Genomic DNA, 21,077 nt, shown 5'->3' on the forward strand with positions numbered 1-21,077 from the left:
ATGCGGTGTCATTACCAAAATGAGAGGTAGTATGGGCGTCTATACAAATATAGAGAGCAGAGAAAAGAGAGAAGAGTGCTAAATCTCATGACTTACTCAACTAAGTTCACTCAACTAAGCCTTTGTCCCAAACTAGTTGAGGTCGGCTTGCTAAATCTCATGACTACAACAGAAAGAACAGCTTTTTTCAAGTAGTTCAGTTGAGGACAAAAGTCATGCCACATGCTCTGATTCAGACTACTAGGAGAATATATAGAGTGAAGAGAGAAAAAAGAGAATAATGCCAAATCCTGATATCCTAGAAGCAAAAATACTAGCTTTTTTCAAGTAGTTTAGTGGGAGACAAAAGTCATGCCACATGAGCAAACAAGGGAGAGGTAAGGCAAGTAGTCTCCTAGTATAGTTTGAATCGGAATATGCAACCAAACACTACTAGATGATGATGTTGCACCCCAAAACCAGTCAAAACACCTAGTGAAATCTAAGAAATCATGCAACCAAATGGTAAACAAATCAAATCGATGGTTTAATATTTTTTTGTGGCAGGAAGGCTCGATGGACTGGGCTTGACCCCGCATCTCAGTTAGAAAATTCCTAAGTGCGACAACCATGACGTTGTGAATTCAAGCCAAACCTATTCATAAAAAAAAGTGCAAATTGAATACAAACACAGGTGGTTAGGGGTTCGCATTTTCAATTCACAAGGCTGGTTTGCTTTACCTCTATTGTTATTAGGGATTTGCTAGGGTTCATCGTAAAAGGCATTTTGCAGATGCTATGTTGCATGTCAGAGCGGCCACCTTGTGAATGATGACAAAATCTGCTGAAAAAGAGTCAACATCGAGGTGCCAAATGACCCCGTCGATAAGAGCTCTTGGGAGCTTGACCATGAGAGTAAGCAGAACAGATCCGATTGCCAAGCACTGAGCAGAATTGTCTCCGTACTCCTCCGTGGGATATGAATCTTCACTCCCTCGCGCTTGGGTCCTAGCTTTGGGATTAATTCGTTCTTCTTTTGAATGTCTTCCAGAGCTACTTCTTCAGGCGCAGGTGCTGCTACAAATAATTGGTTCTTCAGTCGATTGGGCATACTTCCTTCTTCAGTTGATTGGTGAACAAAGGAAGCAAAGGAAAGCTATCGTTGAGGGATCGCAAAGGGGTTTAAACGAGAGCGGCTATTATCTTAAGGTATGGAGCCCTTAGGAAAGGGGGGTGTCTTGATTAGCTAGGGCCGCTCGCGTTGGTGCGGTGCATAGTTGGCGTGGATGCGATAGCACTGGTCTTTGAGGCGTGAGAGCTTCATCTCGGTGGAAGGGTTCCATTGCGATACCGGTCTTTATCGTCGATGACAAAATCTGCTGAAAAGTGAGCCTCTGTGGCTGCTCTGACATGCGACAGAGCGTTTGTGAAATCCCTTTTTGCAATGGGCGCTAGCAAATCTCTTTTCATTATTATTATAAGTGAAGAAAATAAATCAAATCCCCATGTCTGTATACATATGGCTGCATGTGAAATTGAGACTCAAAAGTGCCATGCACCTGAAAAATATGAGTTGAAAATAAGAAAGTCGAACCACGAAATTGAATGCCAAACTGCTTTCCTTTCGTATTATTGGTTAAATTTCCAGAATCATATTACAGGTGCAAATCACATTACAAACTTGTCTGCGCTACTGATCTGTGGTAGAATGTGAGATCGAGTGAACCAGATAACTCAAAGCCACATCATACCAATCACATTGTTTTTTTTTTTGAAATGGAATACCAATCACATTGTGAGCAAAACATCGTACTATATCTCCTTGCATGCCCATTGCCCACACAGCACATAGGATGGATCCTTGGGAGTTTTGATCTTTTCAGTAACCATGATCCAAAAAATGCGGGAACAATAAGGATATCTGCCTCAGCTCGGTGCAGCGTGATGTGATTGTGCAAAATTGGAAACCCTCCCCATGGCTTGCTAAAGCTTAGCTTTGATGGATCCAGCTTTGCAAACCCTGGACCCGCAGGCATGGGTGGAGTTCTTAGAGACGATAGGTTAGAGGTGTTATGGGCTTTTTCAGGGCCTATTGGTGTAGCCGATGCTAGCAAGGCGGAAGTATGTGCCGTGCGTCAAGGGAAATTTAGACAAGGAGCGCAGGGATGGGGTGGTGGACGAGGGTGATTCCCTCAATGTTATCCGTTGGCTTAGAGGCTCAAGTGTGTCCCCTTGGAGATTTGAGCAGTTTTTTTATGAAATCCTAGATTGCATGGCCGGATCTTCAATTATTTTCAATCATGTCAGGAGATCCACCAATAGTGAGACGGATAGCTTGGCAAGGGCGGGGATTAATAAGGAAGGGATTGTGATGTTTGATTTTCTTCCCCCTGATTTGTTTTTGCTTCTTGCTATCCTTGTATGCATTTTATCTGGTTCTTTTGTTGCTTTTGTGTTCTTCTTGGGGTTGACCATCTTCTTTTGTATTCTTCTTGGGATTTGTTTCGCCATTGCCAGACCCCACAATGGCGGGAGCCTCGTGCACTGGGCCGCCCTTTTTTCTTCTGGGAGGGTGGGTTTTGGTGAGGGGTCAAGCCCGGTTGGGACCGTGATTAACTAGATTCACTGCAACACCATATTCATAGAGAGAGCATTATAAGCAAGTTGGTATTCCACTCAATATCTGACATTGAGTGCTTAAAAAATTATGTCTGCAGACTAATGCCCTCATTATACATCAAGCATGGAGATGACAAGAAGGTAGGGGCATGAAGGACTTACAGAGAACAAGTTACATGGTTAATGTTTAGGATCTTACCTCCAAATTCAAAGGACTAATACATCAAGGAGTAAAAGTAAAAAGAATACAATCTATCAAAAAAGTTTCCATTTCCATCACAACCATATAAATCAGACACTACAATATAGGTATACTGTCATGTTGAAGAATGCAAGCTGCATGTTAAGTAGAGCCATGTAACGAGCATTGCCAGTCAATGATTATTGGATTGACTGCATTGAGAATGGTTATCTGAAAACAAAATTATCATTAGATTTCTTTTCTTTTTCTAGTAGTTATGATCCTGAAATAAATTTTTCCAAGTCTAACAATTTGTTGTTAGACTGCTTATGTGAAAATTGCAGAAGAGAAAGAGGTCAATGATTATTGGATTGACTGCATTGAAAAAGGTCATCTCCAAACAAAACGATCATTAGGATTCTTTTCATTTTCTAATCGTTAGGATCCTAATTTAAAGTTTTCTACGTCACGGAATCAGCCTCTCTAAAAAGCAGAGGTAAGGCTGCGTACATCCAGCTCTCCCTAGACCCCGCAATGGCGGGAACCTCGAGCACTGCACCGCCCTTTTTTAACAATTTGTTGTTAAACTTTGCTTATGGGAACATTGCAGAAGAAAAAAGGGGAGAAACTATGGTAAACCCTTACAAGAATTGGAAGAATGCAGAGTTCTAGTCCACTTCACTACTTGTCTCGTCTCCTTTAAATAAAGTCAAATCAATTTACATAAAGGAACTGAAGGGCATAAATGGAAAATTTAACTAAAAACTCACATATTTATATATAAGAAGACACAAAAAGTTCCTACCCCACAACTTACATGCATCACTTAATGATGTATATGAGTGATCTACAAGCTTATTTTACACACTTGCCTCAAATTGATGCAGGGAGCCATGAAGCATTAATTTGCAAACCAAAAAATCATGGCTAACAAGTGTTCCATCACAGCACAATAAGGGATCCTTCCCTAAGAAAATAAACAAACAGCACTTCTTACAATTTATCTCATCAACAACAAAACTTAGTATGCAGAATAACATATCAATTGAATGTTGCATTCTATCATATTGGTAGAATGCATTCAGAAATGCTGGTCCCTTTCAATGTGGTAAAATAATGGGCTCCTAAATGGAAGCCTAGTCTTGAACTATTTCATTAATTAGCGACAAAGTGAAGACTTTTCAACCACAGAGTAAAGATGAAATTTTCTTTTATCTGTTCTGAGAAGAGTAAAACCAGACTGCTAATAGCATGATAAAATTGATAAAACTTCAAACGTACCAAATTGATACAGAATAACACGATAAAATTTGATAGAAGGAATCTAGTTACTTTGAGGCATATCCATAACAAGCATGGTTTGCACACGAAATATTTAATTAGTGTCAGCATTTCAGCAGGACATGAATTTCTGTTTGGCTGTCATATCATTGACAATCAAATAGGAGCAACGACTGAACAACCTAGGTGCAATATTACTCCAAAATCTTGAAACTTGTCCTTTTTTGAATCATCAAAATTTTCTATTACAATGCATACAGTTAAGTACTTTCCGAGATTAATACACACCTCAGTCTGTAGATGACTGCAATAACACTGCCAACGGATATATGAAGAAATGAAATCAACCCAACACCACAATATTTCAAAACCATGATCGATGAAACTTCTTGAATTCTTTAAGTAGCACAATAATATTAGTTAAGAAGCATGTTGGATATACCAATTTTGATTGTTAAAAACTAAAGTTAGACATACTCTGTATATTTCTGTCATATCACTCCTGATGCTAGATGAAATCAATGACTTCTCTCAAATAAAGTGAACACCAACATCATATATTGAGCTTGCCTCCAAGGACGGCACAATATCCTGATGTGGAGCTTCTGGGTACCATCCTAAGTTAATAATTTTAAAGTTTTAACTGATGTGGAGCTTATGGGTACCCTCCAAGGACTTCTCTTCTTCAAATTTCCTTTTCCCATATCCTCAAAATTGCGAGTTGCATCCGATTCAAGAGCATAATCGGAATTTTGAGGATCGATCCTCATAATTATTTCAGTCGAACAGTTGGGGCATTTGGAGTAGAACCGTACTATATGAATTCCCAAATATGTCTCACCTATTACTTCTTCCTTGCGGCAATTAAATTTGGTTCCTCTGTAGATATAGTTTTCACGAGTTTTGCAACGGATAGTCATGGGAAACATATTGCGGACCTTATTTCTGCCGGTTCTTAGGCTTACGAATCCGATTGATTTTGAAGGATCGAATCTGGAGGGAAGTATTTGTTTAAAACTTTCCTCTCTCCCATTGCTCTTGAAAGCTAAGGGGCGTTTGGATTGACGAAATCGGGGATGAGAATTGATGAAGAAAGCACAGGTGAAACAAGAGGAAAAGGTCGCGATTAGGTTTTACTGTGTGTTTTTGTAGTGGGTTTCGTTTACAGTGTCTCTCAGACGGTTTTGGAATCCAATTTGATTTAGGAGACAAGATGGAGAGAGAGAGAGAGAGAGGACGAAAAACCCGGGTTTTGCTAACCCTTGGTCGGGGGTTTCCTTGTTTATCACGTCTTTCTATTTCAACAAGACTCCCTACATTGTTTTTCTGTTTAGCTTGTTTTAGAATTGTCGTACTAGACCTAATTTAAGACACTTGTTTCAAGATTGTCGTTAGATATGCTCAATTTTTTCTTGGCTATTTAGGGGCCGTTTGGACACGCGGCAAGCGGATTTTTTACACCAGGTTTTAGGTTAGAATCAGTGTAAAAGAGAGTTCATGATCATGGACTGACAACGTTTCTTGGATTTTAAGTAAGAAAATCATATTTTAGAAATCTCTCCCACATCCTCAGATTTCTAAAACCTAGAAACGTGGGGTGATCTACTGCTCTCTTGCTGCTGGAAAGAAGAGCGAGAAATCGAAAAACGACGGCTGGTCTATTTCTACTCTCGTCTCCTATTTACAATTTTGAAAAAATTCAGGTTTCTAAAATCCGCATATCCAAACGGCCCCTTAGTGTCAATTTTATCATTCAGCGTTATCATTTTACTTAGATGTCTGTTAGCCATTTGACTGGATGGCTACGATCATCTTCTTGGCTTGTGATGCCCACCAGATGATGTGGTCCAAATCGACAGCTTGGGTTACTCTACATACTATCGTTCACACGTTAACGGGCAGCTCAAGTTTATACTGGTGTGACCATCCGTGCGATGCACGGTTTGAAAGTTATTCTGTGTTGAAAAAAAAATCGTGAGACATTTAAAGTTAACTAAAGAATAAAATAGATAGGCAGAGCAATGCTATGAGGTGTACACATAGATAGGGTCATATTAGAGTTAGATTTCAATATCCCAAAAAATTGTCTAAGGGCATGACTGGCTTCCTGTTTTTCATGATAAATTAGTGCTCCCAAGTTTTTTGTTTCGCCACTCCTCACTAGTTGGAGACACTAGTTTTCTTATTTTTGTTTCTTGATTTTTAGCCGCTCCTCACTAGTTGGAGACATTAGTTTTTTTAATTTTTGTTTCTTGATTTTTAGCCGTCTCCAACCGGAGACACCAATTTATCATGAAAAAAAATAAATTCACAGTGGTCGAACATGCCCTAAACTGTCCACCCTTTCTAGGGGTGCAACTTGGGTCGGGCTCAACCCGAACCCGAGGGGTTCAACCCGATTTTGGCTCAGGTTGGGTTGGCATTTTCCCGGGTTGGGTTGGGTTAGGGTTGGAAAAAGCCAACCCGATTTTATTTCGGGTTGGATTAGGGTTGAGGCTTTGGCAACCCGACCCGACCCGAACCCGATCTCCTTCCTCTAATTTTATCATGATTTTCTTAGGATTATATTTTTTTTCTTGTATTTTTCTGTTTGGCCCTAGATGAACCCGAAACCAACCCAACCCGACCCAACCCAACCCAACCCAATTTGGAGGCGTGTTGGGTTAGGGTTGACCATTGTCAACCTGAGGCTTGGGTTGGGTCGTGTCGGGTTAGGGTTGAGGGAATGCTATCTCGTGTTGGGTTAGGGTTGGCCTCAACCCGACCCGACCAGACCCGAGTTGCACCCCTAGTCCCTTTCCACAAACTCCAAATCCATCTCCCCAATCTCCTTGTGCTATTGCTTTAAATAAGGATTGTTGACGTCTGGACAACCACATTTAGATGATGGGGCGAACTTATCAACTTATCTTGTATACTTTTTTAAGAGGGATGCTAAAATCATAGGAGTTGTTGCACAGACACGCTACAGGGCTCCTCCATCGGATCCACATCATTTGCTTCTACAGTTAATAGTGGCGTTGTATATGCACTCAAGATGATGTGGATCCAATGGAAGAGTCCTTCTAGTCGGTTTCTGCAAGTGCTTCTTCGAGTTCAGCATTCCTCACATTTTAATTAATTGTTGAGAGCTTTTTGGGAATTGTAATAGCCTTTAACAGCTGATTAAACAATAGAAAATGAGGTAACTTCGGTCAAACCATAGTAACACGTACACGTATCCCTTCCTTGTATGTGTTCCAACAGCAGCTCACTTTGTGAGAAGCTGCTGTTGGATACTTGGATCAAATATCAAGGTACTCCCATACATTACCACATTTCATCAGCACTACTGTACTGTATTTTGATGATCGGACTCTTACTCTATTAAAAGTAATGTATCGCCCGTGCCTGATGATTCAAACCGTCCATGTGATGGAACACAACATAAATAGGTTGCGCCTCAAAAATCATTTCCGTAAGTTGATCCTAACCCTCCAATATGTAGAAGAACTGGATATTATGGAAACCTTATAGATCGGGCGGCTAGGATCATCTTATGAAAATGATTTTTTGGGCACAACCTATTTAGGCCTTGGCCCATCTACTGGACGGTTTGAATAATCCTATGGTGTGGGCCATACCGTACTTTGTCGTCATACTTAATATCTTAAATCGACCCCATATATGAGGAAAATGATTGTGAGCTTGAAGCTCATATCGGGGATTCCTCATATATATCTCTCTTTAAGCACTGCCCTATTTGGGAGTCGATTTAAGAGACGTGGGGTTGGGTAACTTAGTTTAAGTCGCCCAATTAAGGACGAAGACACTACACGGCAAAAGTTCGGAGGACTTCAATTTCAATTGTCCCAAGGACTCTACCTTCCTTTACTTTTCCATCATCATCTCTCTCTGGTTCGAGTCTATCCGAGACACCGCTCTTCTACACGAGTGGTGGGAACTGTAAAATTCACACCTCTGATTTTCAAAACGAAATACTACGAATCCTTTGATAGAGATCCTCGCCATGTCTTACGATTACCTCTTCAAGTATATAATCATTGGAGATACAGGTAAATTCCAAACTCTCTTCGATTTCTTTTTTAGTTTGAGGTAATCTTTAAACTTGAAACCCTAATCCTCCGAACCTATCACTTGTCCTAAATACAGGCGTGGGGAAATCGTGTCTTCTTTTGCAGTTTACAGACAAACGATTTCAGCCGGTGCATGATCTCACAATCGGTGTTGAGTTCGGAGCACGGATGGTCGCGATTGATGGAAGGCCGATCAAGCTCCAGATATGGGACACGGTTGGTATTTCTTTTGTTTCTTTAATTTTTTTAGTTTTTTTTGTGGTAATTCTCGAAACAAATTCGATGTCTTATGATCTATGAAACTGTAGCTTGAAATTCGTTTCATATAGGATGATATTGGAATCGTGTTGCTAAATCTGGTTGTAAATTATTAATATTTATTTGTTCTACACATGCAATACTATTCTCCATATTTAGGCATATCTAGTGTTGGTTGAGAGAGAGAGAGAGAGAGAGAGAGAGAGAGAGAGAGAGAGAGAGAGAGAGAGAGAGAGAGAGAGAGAGAGCATTAGCTAGGGTTTTCAAAATTGGTAACCTAATAATTGAAAAGATAAAAACACCTTCAAGATGGGGTATAGATATTGATACACATACTGAAAAAGACCTACACCTACAAGTTTAGTGAATATATCACCCAATTGATCCTTTGATTTCACATGAGGCGTTACAATATTCTTAGTCCTAACCAACACCCTAATAAAGTGGCACTGAAATTCAATGTATTTTGTTCTCATGAAATACTGGATTGTTACCCATATAAATGAATGTCTAGTTATCCCACATAATACACATCGACATATGAATAGGAATACCCATCTCATCCAGTGGAGATTTAACCTACATCATCTCAGACGCAGTGTGAGCCATAGCACTGTACTCAGCTTCAACACTCGATTTGGGCACCACATTCTATTTCTTGCTCCTCTAAGTGACTAGATTTCCTTCTGCAAAAGTACAAACACCTAAGGTTGATCTTCTATCTCACTTGTTTCCAGCCCATTTTTCATCAGAGTATCCCACAATATCTAATTTCTTAGAAGGTCTAAACATAGAGTATTTGGTACATTGCATCCATATGTAATTGTCTTGGACCATGCATGAACTGACTAACCATGCCGACACCAAAGGTAATGTCAAGTCATGTAACAATCAAGTATATCAGCTTTCCTACCAATCTTCTATAATTTCCTTGGTCATCCAGTAATTTACCTTGCTCGTAATTTACCTTGCTTCTGATCAAGTTTCACCTTAGGATTCATAGGAACCTTAACTGGTTTAGTCTCTACCATTCCTATTTCTTCTATCAAGTCTGTCACATACTTCCTCTGAGAGAGACAAATACCACTCTTTGATTCTGCCACTTCAATGGCCAGAAAATATCAGAACAGATTGAGATCTTTAATTCTAAGTGTATGCTGAGTTGACGTTTTAGCTCATAAATCCCACACTGTCATTACCAGTAACTATAATGTCATCCACATACACCATCAATACTATTATACCACTACCATTATACCACTGGTCTGACATCTCACAAATACAGAATGACCCGATCATGCCCTCTTCATCCCATAAAGAGCAAATAAAGAATGACTAGAGTGGTTACTTCCGATGGAATAAAAAACATGAATTAGTTGTTGGAAAAACTCAAAAGAGATGGAAGACAAAATGGAGCATTGTTTTGACTCAGTGCTACTTGGTTTGCTACCCAATAGACCGTATTGTGAACTGGTACGATGCAAACCAGTTCCCAATACGGTTTGCTTATAATTTGCTTGTAAAGATGAATTGCAAAACAGGAGCTTTGGTCTGAGGTACCATTAAAAAAAAGGAGCTTTTCTCTGAGGTAGTGGCTGAGATTATGGGTTCTGTTTTTACTTTTTATACCGCGTGTCAGGGAAAGAGAAAAAAGATTACTTTTCAACCACTTTTTTCCTTGAAAATGCGACCCCTTCCTATTCACATGCTGCCATGTAATGAGTTTGTTATATTGTAGGTTACATAGATACATGAAAAATTACTATCTACTCTTTACACTTTTTAAATTTGTTATTGAGAGCATTTTAGGAATTGTAACAACCTTTAAAACCTAATTAGAGAAGTGTAAAGGGTGTAGTGCCATTATTGAATCAATGGTGTGGGAATATCATTTCCCTTATAACCAAATCATTTGAAGATAATAAATTCACACACGCACGCACATGCACACACACATGCGCGTGCGTGCGCGCCATTAAAAAAAGGCTGCAAACTGCCAACCCGAACCCGAACGGAGTGAACTGTCGGACCAGTAACATAGGTTTGGACCATGGTTTGAAATGGAAGCAACAAAGTTGCCGGAAGCTGCAACTAAAGAGGTCATATGATAACTTTGTCCATAGTTTGGCAGTTACAGACTTGTAGTTACCAATTAGATATCCTGTCGTTGCAGTTGTTATAGCCGGTCATCTTTTTCAACTTTGAGACTAACAACCATCTCTTTACATGAGTGTAGCTGAATTTTGAAAATATCCTTCTCTTTAAATTTGCTTGTCGTAGTAGTGGGGGTAGAATTGCTGGCACTATGGAGCATGGTTTTAAATTTCGACCGAAATCCGAAATTTTGGATTTCGGTCAAGACCGAAACCGAAACGTTCCGAAACCAAAATAGCCGAAATTTACAAAATTTCGACCATTTCGGCGAAATTTGTTAAAAATTATTAATTTCTTATTCTTTCACAAAGTTTCGATCGAAATCACCGAAATTTTGACCCAAAAGACCGCTGTTTCGAGCGCGTGTACCAAATTTCGACCGAAATTTCTGGATTTCGGCTGAAATTTTGGTTTCGGATAAGTCCGATATTTTAGCCGAAACCGAAATTTAAAACCATGCTATGGAGTATGGACCATACGGTGGAGCAAGAGTATTAAGGCATGTTTCCTTGGCCAGTAACTTGGATAGTGCATCTGTTAATCATCCCATATAGAAGAGATGTCAGAACATGCCCGTATTCAGATCTCAATCGCATCTATAAATGAGTAACTTGACTCTTGTTCATTCTTTCCATCGGACTACCGATGACATTGGGAGCATATGTGGGTTTCATAAAATATCACTCGCTCCAACTTGAGTTGATGCATCGTAGCATGATTTGACTGGTGATAAATTTGCTGAAGAAAAATCAAAGTTCTCTTTTTTACATGGTAAAGTGGGTGAGATTCGTTGAATGCTTGGAAGTACATAATCTAAAACCCATGTATGATCCTATTATTCTTTGTCTTCATACTCTAATAAGCTTCTTGTTCTCTGTTGCACGGTTAGATCCGTATACATACCTAAAGGTCTTTTTTTTTTCTGTAGTAAAGTGGGTGAGATTCGTTGAATTCTTGGTTGTACACAATCTAAAGCCCATGTATGATCCTATTATTGTTCATCATACATATTCTAATAAGTTTTTCGTCCTCTGTTGCATGGTTAGATCCATATACTGTTGCATGGTTAGATCCATATACATACCTAAAGCCTTGGCCTAACAAAGATTTCGAAAATGGTAAGCCTATGAATGAACAATTCAGGCATCAAGATAAATGGAGATTGAAAAACTTGAGTCCATTAAAATATGTGAAGACACAAACAGTATACCTATTTGAAGCAGAGGATTTCAAATACTTCAAAAGAGTAAAAATCACTATACCTTTTGTGTCAATATGAAAAATAAAATAAAATCTGCACAGTTGACCTACTGATGGCCAAATTTGACAAAACTAGAGGATGGCCAATTTCTAGGGAGGAGACTACCCAACAGTAACTGATGGAGCATGTACTATGTGTGTGCCAGGTGCAATATGCGAGAAAACGTATGTAATGAGGCCCTTTCAAGGTTGTATATCCCTCAAAATGGTCATTGCATACCATTAATGTGGATGTTGTCTGTCTATACTGGATGATCTAATTCACAGAATATGAAACGATGCCGGAGAAAACTTTTCACTGCTCAAAGTGGTGCAGGAATCACAGTACAGAAATATAAAAACGATAACCTCCCTCAAATAGTAGGTCAATAATCTCAATAGATCTTCAGTTGGCCCTGTGATATCATGTGGAGATCGGACTATTTTGACGAGATCCAAGATATAGTTGGAGGTGCCCCGATTACTTTTATGCATGTTCGGAGGTCGGCCAATAGCGTGGTGGATAAGTTAGCAAGGGATGGAGTAGTTAAGGTGGGGCTTGAAATGTTTGATTTCCTCCCTCGTTGAATGTTCAGATCGCTTGTCTCCTTTCTGCTTTAACGTATTTTTACATTCCTCCTTGTATTGATTTGCTTTGTATTTTCTCTTTTCCTTGCAATGCTTGGATGGACCATCTCGGTCTCTTCCTTGTTTTTAATGAAATTTGCTGCCATTAAAAAAAAAAAAAACCATGAGGAAGAATAAAACATTGGTGAATTCACAAGTGCATAATCTCTCAATGAAGTTGAACAGTTCACATTTGCAATTGAAAGTACAAGGATTACAGAAGTGCACCATAACTGATTAAATAAAATGAACGTAAGTTTCCTAATTCATCTCTGCCACCCTGCACTGCAGATTACAAATTTAGTACACCAAGTGAAAACACAAGTCAGTTTGATACTTTGATGTCTGGCTATGATTTGGGGTGTGGTGGGTTTCCACATGGTAGAGAAGTAATTGAAGTGTCCTTTTTTTAAGACATGTTTATGGGAATTGAATGGTTTTTCATAATTCCCCTGGAATGATGGTTCTAAGGTATGTCTTTGATGATCCCAAAGCTGGCAAAGACAGTTTTTAAATAAATCAAATCGATAACTAACCTGCTTTTTCACAATATCGTAAAAATGAACAATAAATCAATCGATAAGGTATGTTCTAAGTATGTGTTAGGAAATATTAGGACATTACGCCAGCCATCTGCCAATTCATAGAAAATTCATGATCCAAATTTACAGATAAATGTGAAAATACTTTTTCCAATTTTGTGATGTGTTATTCCACAAATTTTACCACGGGGGACACCACCCTATAATTTTATATTTTGTGAAGTATATATAAGAACATTCTGGTGATTATGCCAGTGGACCAAACGACACTAATGAACCAGAGTGAAGCAAAGAAACAAATTATGGTAGCCTACTCTTGAACCGGTTTGATTCAAAGTTTGCTGACTGCAAACTTGAAACCGAACCAAGCAAACTGGCAAATCAGGTTCCTTTAGAGGAACATTATAAATTCAACCTTTAGGTTCTCTACTGTATGATATGCCTTCGAAGTGTGAAGCTAAAACAGCTGCAGTCTGCAGATGGTCCATTAACAAATCAATCACACTTATGGGCTCTCTTCTTGTAGATTCTGTCATAGTTCTTTCTTCCGTTTGAGAGTTTCTCATGTTGCATGTCCTCCTTTTGTATATTGAATTCTAAGGATTCTCGTAATTTATTTTATCTTTTAAAACTAAATCATGCGGCTTAACCAAGTAAAGCCATTAACTGGATGCTAGCTTTCGTATTTCTAGAAAACCTTGACATTCATTATTCAACATCAGCCATCGTCTTGGAGATGGATTAGCTAGTCATGGTGTCCTGTATTTGATGGTTGCAGCTGGATTAAGTTTGTGGTGTTGTACACTCTTACCCCTACTTCCCTTTCTAACCATTCTTATTATCGTTTTTTTTCCCTTTTTTTTTTCATATATGAAATTTTTTGTTCACAATAAGAAAGAAGGCATCTACAATATGGGTAAAGATTGCTCAATCTGCGATTCCATCCCAAGCACTCTCCAGCAAGGGTAAAGACTAGCTTTCATACGAAACTTTGCAGCAGATCTTTTCCCGTCTGCAGTAAATTTAAATTTCCATAGGATGTTACCACTATCTGCTACCATAACATGCCATACCCATTTCAAATATTTGACTGAATGAATACGAGGAACCGGAACCAAAAATGCTCTTCTTATCCTTTGTCTAGCAACATACTATCATGTTAATATTCATGTTGGAGTCCATAACATGGTCAACTATTGCAAAAGATATACACAGCACAGTTATACTTGACGTCTAACAACAAAATGCCCTTAGTGTGAAATGTATTTGCTCTTTCAACCAGAAAACTATGGGTTGATTGCTATTTTAAATTATCTAACTGTAGGGTCTTTCTCGCAAAACTTTGGTACAAATCGGGTGTTTCCAAACTCTAATAAAAAAAAGTTATAATTGATTGGGGGTGGAGCCCTTTTGGTATTGCCAGAAAAATTATTTGGCGTCTTCTCCCTTTTGCTATGGTTGGAAAATTGAAAGAAAAAATCATATCTTTAGGGACAAGAGTAGGAACTTGAGTAGCATAATCATGGATACAATGATCGATATTGCCCTTTCGGAAAAAATAGCAAAAAAGTGTCCTCACATCACACACAAGGAATTCTTAAGCTCAGTTTGGTTGCAGGTCTTTACCTCGTAGTGGTATAAGTAGTCAACAGAGGAGACAAACGTTGGATTTACCTGTAACTTACCTCGCAGAATAGTGGTAAGTAGTGTTTGGTTGTTAACCTCGTAGAGTAGTGGTAGGGAGTGTCATTAACAATCTATATATATATATATATATATATATATATATATATATATATATAGAGAGAGAGAGAGAGAGAGAGAGAGAGAGAGAGAGAGAGAGAGAGAAATCCAAGAAAAAACCACCTTTCTTGTGGTTTTTGGCTTGGATTTTTTTTGGGCAGAGACAAGTGTGACACATCAGCAGACCTGCATTGATTAACCAGGGCACATCCCTGCTAGTCTATCTTGGCAAACAAATGAGGGGGTTTTGCTGACGTGGCACCTAAATATGAAGCAAAAAACCCCTTAGCCATCCCGGCTTTTGTGCAACCGACAGAGCCTTTGGAATTGGAGGAATGTTATATGGAAGAAAGTAGTTAAATCAATTGTAAAACCCAAATGGGAGCCCCCAACTCAAGGTTGGATGAAACTAAACTTCGATGACAGTTCCATTGGTAAGCCGGGTTGCCGGGGTGTGGGGACTAATCCTTGATTTTAATTGTCAAAATATGAAGGTGTTTTCCTGACCAGCCTGTGCATGCGATTCTAATGACGTAGAAGTGCTGGGCAAATGAAACGGTTGATCAGTTGGCAAAAGGGAGGGATGGAGAGGGAATCTCTATTCATCAGCGTTTTAAATTTTCACACATAGCTGGTTGCTTAGAGTGCTGAGTTGATGTGTATGGCCTGCCGTTTTATTATTTGGGTCTCTCCATTTTGGGGACAATCTCGTCCCACTGTACTTGCTGATTTTCAACTATTATTAAACAACACTGTTACTGTTAAAAAAAAAACTGTAGGGATTGTTTGCTTGGTTAGTCCTTATCACATAATTAGCAATCATGAAACTTTAACTGAGAGTCTGGTTTAATTTCAGAAGGAATCATGACTATTTCTCATATAGCCCTTTCTCTCTTATATTACCCAGGACTCACATATGGTTTCTTCAGCTTTAGTTCCTTATTCTGTTAGTTGCTTAGTAAGATTGTATACAGTTTCAACTTTCAGCATTCGGCAAATAGAAAAATTTAAATTACTAGCTGGACACAATTGCAGGCTGGTCAGGAATCTTTCAGATCCATTACTAGATCTTACTACAGAGGAGCAGCTGGAGCCCTTCTTGTTTATGACATCACTAGGTTCTATCACTAGCCCTTCATCCCAATAATTTTAGCGTGGGTTCAACCATAAACTAACAGAAATGGGTGTCTTTGTTTTGCATCTCTTATCAAGGAGAGAGACATATAATCATCTGGCAAGCTGGCTAGAGGATGCCCGGCAGCATGCAAACCCCAACATGACTATAATGCTCATAGGCAATAAGTGCGACCTCTCCCACCGAAGAGCTGTTAGCAAAGAAGAGGGGGAACAATTTGCCAAGGAAAATGGACTCATTTTCTTGGAGGCATCTGCAAAAACAGCACAAAATGTTGAAGAGGTAATGTACCCATTTTACTCTATTTTTTTTCAGTTCAAATGCATTCTCTCCCACAAAATTTAATCTAATTTCGGCCATGTTGGGATTTTAAAAACATCTCCAGGCCTTCATAAGCACTGCGGCAAAGATCCATCAGAAGATTCAGGAAGGTGTTTTTGATGTATCTAATGAGGTAAGATTCAATACATTGCTAAAATCTAACTAATTGTCTTAGACTTATAATTTCTCTCTCTCTAGTGGCAGTTAAGACAATGGGAAGCTATTAACCTTTAATTCCCTTGAAATCTGTCTAAAGTCTAAATTAAACTTAAAAAAACAATGGGGAGCAATCCTTGTTTGCTTAGTTTGATCTAACATGGGACTAATTATTAGCAATGAAAGCATCTGAGTTTAAAATCTCGATGGTTTATCATCGCAGTCATCTGGGATCAAGGTCGGATACCCCCGCACCCAAGGTCCATCTGCAGGGAGAGATGGAGCTGTTGCTCAAAGAGGTGGTTGTTGCAATTGACACGGGAAACAGATCCATTATATCTTTTATGCATATTTTTCTCTTTGTTTGTTACCGTCTGTGGGAATGAATATCTGCTTCAGCTTCCCTTTAAAGCTTGAGAATGTGTAGCGATTATGTACAGTTTAATGAATTGAAGTTGTGCTTAGTACTTACTGATTCCGATTATTCATTGTCATTGATCTTGATCTTTCATTTCTTCGGTCTCATTTGTGGTTGGTTCCACCATTACCAAATGATCCTAGTACGAAGTAAGAGGAAGGATTAAGTGCGAGTTTGGGCCTAGTTTTGGACAGTAAAAATGCTAATTCTTGTGGGTCCAGCAATGGAGTTAACCGGGTGCTGGTCTAACCATTCTAGCTGTGCTAGTCTCACATGCAAAATAGCATCCTTGTATGGGACCCGTCAACTGAAATCTAGATGGATCTGAAGAAATTGTTTGGGATGAAAAACACATTTGCTTGCACCTTATCAACTTAGAGACATGGTTTTAAATTTGGGCTGGAATATTTTGATTCAGGTTCCTACTGAAACGAAATCCACTTGTATTTGAAAAAATACCAGATTTCATATGAAATTTTGACATTTCACTTGAAATTTCGGGATTTCGTTAACGTTTTGGCTGAAATACGCCGGACATGCAATTTTTTAGTTAGAAGTCAAGTTTTTGTCCTTGGACAGAAACCCTAGCAAAAATCAACTTCACTCAAAAAAAGAAGATGACAATGAGATTCCTCTAATGCATTTCTATAAATCAATAAAAATTAAAAAGAAAAACCAATGGTGAAGAATCTTACCTTGATTTCAGCTGTGATTTCGTACCGAAATTTTTCCTTGATTCTACAAGATTTCGGTTGAAATTTTGTACGGAAACCGAAATGTTTCCTTTTCTCTGACGACTGATATGATGACCGAAACCGAAAACAAAATTTATAACCTTGCTTAGAAATATGTTTAGCATTTAGTGCCACAATATCCACTTCTATTAGAATTCCAAGATATTATATTGCCTATAATGAGAGCATAAAAAAATTGAAATAGAGCGTGGATGCCGAGTCCTTAAATGCAAATTGACAAAAAATCAATAGGTAGAGTTCTTAGAAGAAACAAAAAAGGCCAACCCATTGAACAAGCCAGTGCATAACTGGTACAAGAAGATAAGGGAAAGGAAGAACATGCTGCGAATCTATTAATATATAATTAGAAGGCTCGGAAAATTACTTCTTATGATGAATGTTACGTATACATGAACAAGGAAGTGCATCAACTTCTAGTACAGCTCAATTGATTCCATTGATAAATAAACACTAAGGTAGATAAGACCCATATACAACTCTCAAATTCCTTTTAGATTACATGATCCTCAATTTCCTACAATGTTTAAAGATCCTCTTTCAAATTTTTTTGGGGCTGTTGGATACACGGATTTTACAAGCTAAAGCCTGAATTTTATAAGCTAAAACCTGGACATTACAACCCTGGAAATGTACAAAAAACCCTGTATTGTACATTTTCAGGATTGTGACGTACGATAGTAGGACTCTAGTTGCCTAGTTTGGTTTTAATTCTGGTCTCCTAGCTTAGTTTGTTTTCTTAGATTGAACTAGTCTAGTTTGCTTGGTTCCTTTTTTCTTCCCTAGTTGATTTTAGGACTATTGCAGATTGTACGCATCATCTATGATCATTGGGCTTGATCCGCTGCGTTAGATTGTAAAGTCAAGGTTTTAGCTTGTAAAATCCTCCATCCTGGATTATAAAATCCATGTATACAAAACGAAACTTCTAGTGCCACCCATTAACAGTTCAGAACCAAGACTTCAAAGGCCTTTCATCATTAATACTAAACTCCCAAATTCTAATAATAAACAGAGGGAAATCCGTTCTTAGTTTTCACTAGATCGAATGACACCATCCAAGGGGTCCTGGTTTTGCATTATATAATTCATGCAAGTCAGTCCTCTCTAAATAAGTATATGCCATCCACAAGCGTTACGTTAGCCTGATGATTCAAATCACCTTCTTGTACATTTAATTATATAAATTGATAGGAGAAGCACTAAGAGGGAAACATTAGTCGAATCCTTTGACCAAGTCAACCAAATTTCACCAGCTCTAAAATAGAAATGTTGTACAGATGTAGAACAACACAGCCCTTCCAATAAAACATACAAATCAACTCTAAATTCATATCAGTACTGATTCTACTATTTACATAAGGAACCATGTAGGGAATAGTGAATCATATATCAAAGACTTAGATCCCTTGCCAATAAGGAGGGTTTCATTCTTGAATTTTTATCTACAAAAAAAAAACCCTACTCCTTCAAGACAAAACCAATAGTAAGTTTCATCTGGGAACCCAGATAGAGGCTGTTGTTAAAGGCCTTGATTTCCAACACAAAGCCAACCTGCATTTTTCATGCTGCACCCAATAACCCCCACTAAAAAGGCCCACTAAAAACTTGGCCTGAGAAACATTGCAAACACTCATTGGAATGGCTTTAAAACCCTTCAAAGAAGAAAAAGTATCTCCCCATAGTTTCCTCTCTTTCCTCTCACATGGAAACTGCCTCACACAGTCCAAGATTCTAAGGCCCAAAAACTCCTTCTCAATCAGCCCCCTTCCCACCTTATACCTACCACAAAAGCTACTCATAAGTGAATCAGATAAGGCAGAATAATGGTGCAGTGCCTCACAAAAGAACTCAACAAAGGACATTGATGTGATTTTGGAAAAATTAAACAGCTCTTCTTCTACTAAAACTACCATCTTGGGGGACAGTTTGCTTACACCACTTAAAAAAGATTTCACTGATGTGAAGCTCCTGTTTGGCATGTGTAGTTGATGAATCATACAGTTAGCGATCAATGTCGGACCCACCTCAATTCTTTGTAAATTCTCTTCTTTCTCCAAGAAAAGCTGATCGAAACTAAATCGAAGATTGATCGACTCCGCAAACTCTTTCAATCGTCTTCCCGTCCGCTGGATCGTATCCTCATCTCTATCACTGACAACCGCAGTAATTCTCAGCGAAGAGTCTTTCCTCGATGCAAGATCGACCATCAACGGTGGCCACTGGATCCCTTCCATCACATCAAAATCAAGAACATGGACTTCTCTCTCTCCTTCAGTGGCCTCAAAGATTGCTTGATTGGCAGTAAAATGAGCAAACTTCACATATGGAGAGAGCTCTTGAAGCATCTGAAATGCAAGAATGTTGTTCGTAGGTCTGGGTACAGGCAAATGTGGCTCCTTCACTCGCGTGCTCTTGTATTGAAGGCCTAGTGTGAAGAAAAAAGCCAATCTGCTAAATAGGTCTTTGCCATTTTCTTGCTCAGAAAGGAGACAGTTGAGCCTTGAAATTGCATTTGAAGCTAATTGCCAGTTCTCTGCTTCAACAGCCTCAGCTCCAGTCAGTAACAAATCAGTTATGCTGCTATCATCCATCAAATCCTCTTGAATTTCCTTTAACTGTGAATTTTCTTTTTCTTCCATGAAAACCGCATTTCCATTGTTTTCTTCTGCATTGAAACCATCACTACCATGACCCACCACAGTATCTTGAATCAATGGAAGATCAATTATAGGACCCAATTCAGAAACATTTTCATCTGGCTTCTCATTGATATCTGAGCTCATGAGAAGCAATGTTTCCATGTATTGATCATCCAAAAAATCATCTTGGCTGGTGTGGAAAGTGAGTGAATTTTCTTCATAGCTTTGCTGGAAAAGGAGATGGATTTCCTGAGACTCCATTAGATTTGAGAAAGGTGTTTGGAAACTGAAATCATGTGGTGGGTAAAGACTTTCCATTGCTCAATTTATGAAACTGGAAGGTACGAATCTGTGCTTAAATACTGCAGCTGAGGAACAGAGGAGAGAATAAGAGGGTCCCATTGGATGAAAACGTCAAATTTCAAAATAGAGAGAATACTTACTTCAAAGGCCCCCTTTGGGCTTGGGGACAGGGGACCTCTTAACCTGCTCTCTGCTTAGTATTATAAAGAAAGTAATTTGAAATGGGGCTGGCATAGAGGCCCTTGGAATTAGGCATGACACCCAATTTGTCTTTAGATGAAAGCAAATCAAATAAAACAAAATGATAAATAACTAATATCTTCACCCTATTTGGCTATTTCCAACATTTCCTTCCCCTTTCGTTTTGTCTTGCTAAAGAGAGATTGTGTTTCCATTCCCTTTTTGTTTGCATTTAGGTGAAAATGACAAAAGCAAATGAAAATGCTTGGAAATGACGTGGAAATATAATGTTCCAAATTGCTATTGTGGAAAATGCCTAAATTTGTGGGTGTCAATACCAATCTCCATTGGAAAACATAAAAATAAGGATTGATCCAGTGCAGTGCATCCTCGGTGCAATATGACTAAGGGGTTTGCATAGTTACCCGTCCACCATCTTATCCCTGGCATTGGCATTTGATCTTAGTAGAA

The 21,077-nt window shown here is 38.7% G+C and overlaps 2 protein-coding genes and 1 long non-coding RNA gene across 3 annotated transcripts; 1 reads left to right on the plus strand and 2 right to left on the minus strand.

The window, feature by feature from the left end:
• Window positions 1–1,580: 1,580 nt before the first annotated feature.
• Window positions 1,581–5,364, minus strand: LOC143887327 (uncharacterized). The gene is made up of 2 exons (XR_013254133.1): window positions 4,902–5,364; window positions 1,581–2,604 (listed from the first exon to the last, which is right to left on the minus strand). It is a non-coding gene; the product is annotated as an uncharacterized LOC143887327 (long non-coding RNA).
• A 2,398-nt stretch (window positions 5,365–7,762) lies between these two features.
• Window positions 7,763–16,822, plus strand: LOC143887328 (ras-related protein RABB1b-like). Its single transcript, XM_077391432.1, has 6 exons — window positions 7,763–8,115; window positions 8,213–8,352; window positions 15,735–15,817; window positions 15,912–16,116; window positions 16,220–16,288; window positions 16,535–16,822. The coding sequence occupies exons 1-6, from the start codon at window positions 8,070–8,072 to the stop codon at window positions 16,625–16,627; spliced, it is 636 nt and encodes a 211-aa protein (XP_077247547.1). The 5' UTR covers window positions 7,763–8,069; the 3' UTR covers window positions 16,628–16,822.
• A 2,152-nt stretch (window positions 16,823–18,974) lies between these two features.
• Window positions 18,975–20,441, minus strand: LOC143888795 (protein NODULATION SIGNALING PATHWAY 2-like). The gene has a single exon (XM_077393197.1). It carries the CDS (start codon window positions 20,439–20,441, stop codon window positions 18,975–18,977), a length of 1,467 nt encoding a protein of 488 aa, XP_077249312.1.
• Window positions 20,442–21,077: the final 636 nt, after the last annotated feature.

Source organism: Tasmannia lanceolata, unplaced genomic scaffold (assembly GCF_043159265.1).
Source record: "Tasmannia lanceolata isolate RefF3 unplaced genomic scaffold, GAP_Taslan_0.1 ptg000012l, whole genome shotgun sequence".
Lineage (NCBI taxonomy): Eukaryota > Viridiplantae > Streptophyta > Magnoliopsida > Canellales > Winteraceae > Tasmannia > Tasmannia lanceolata.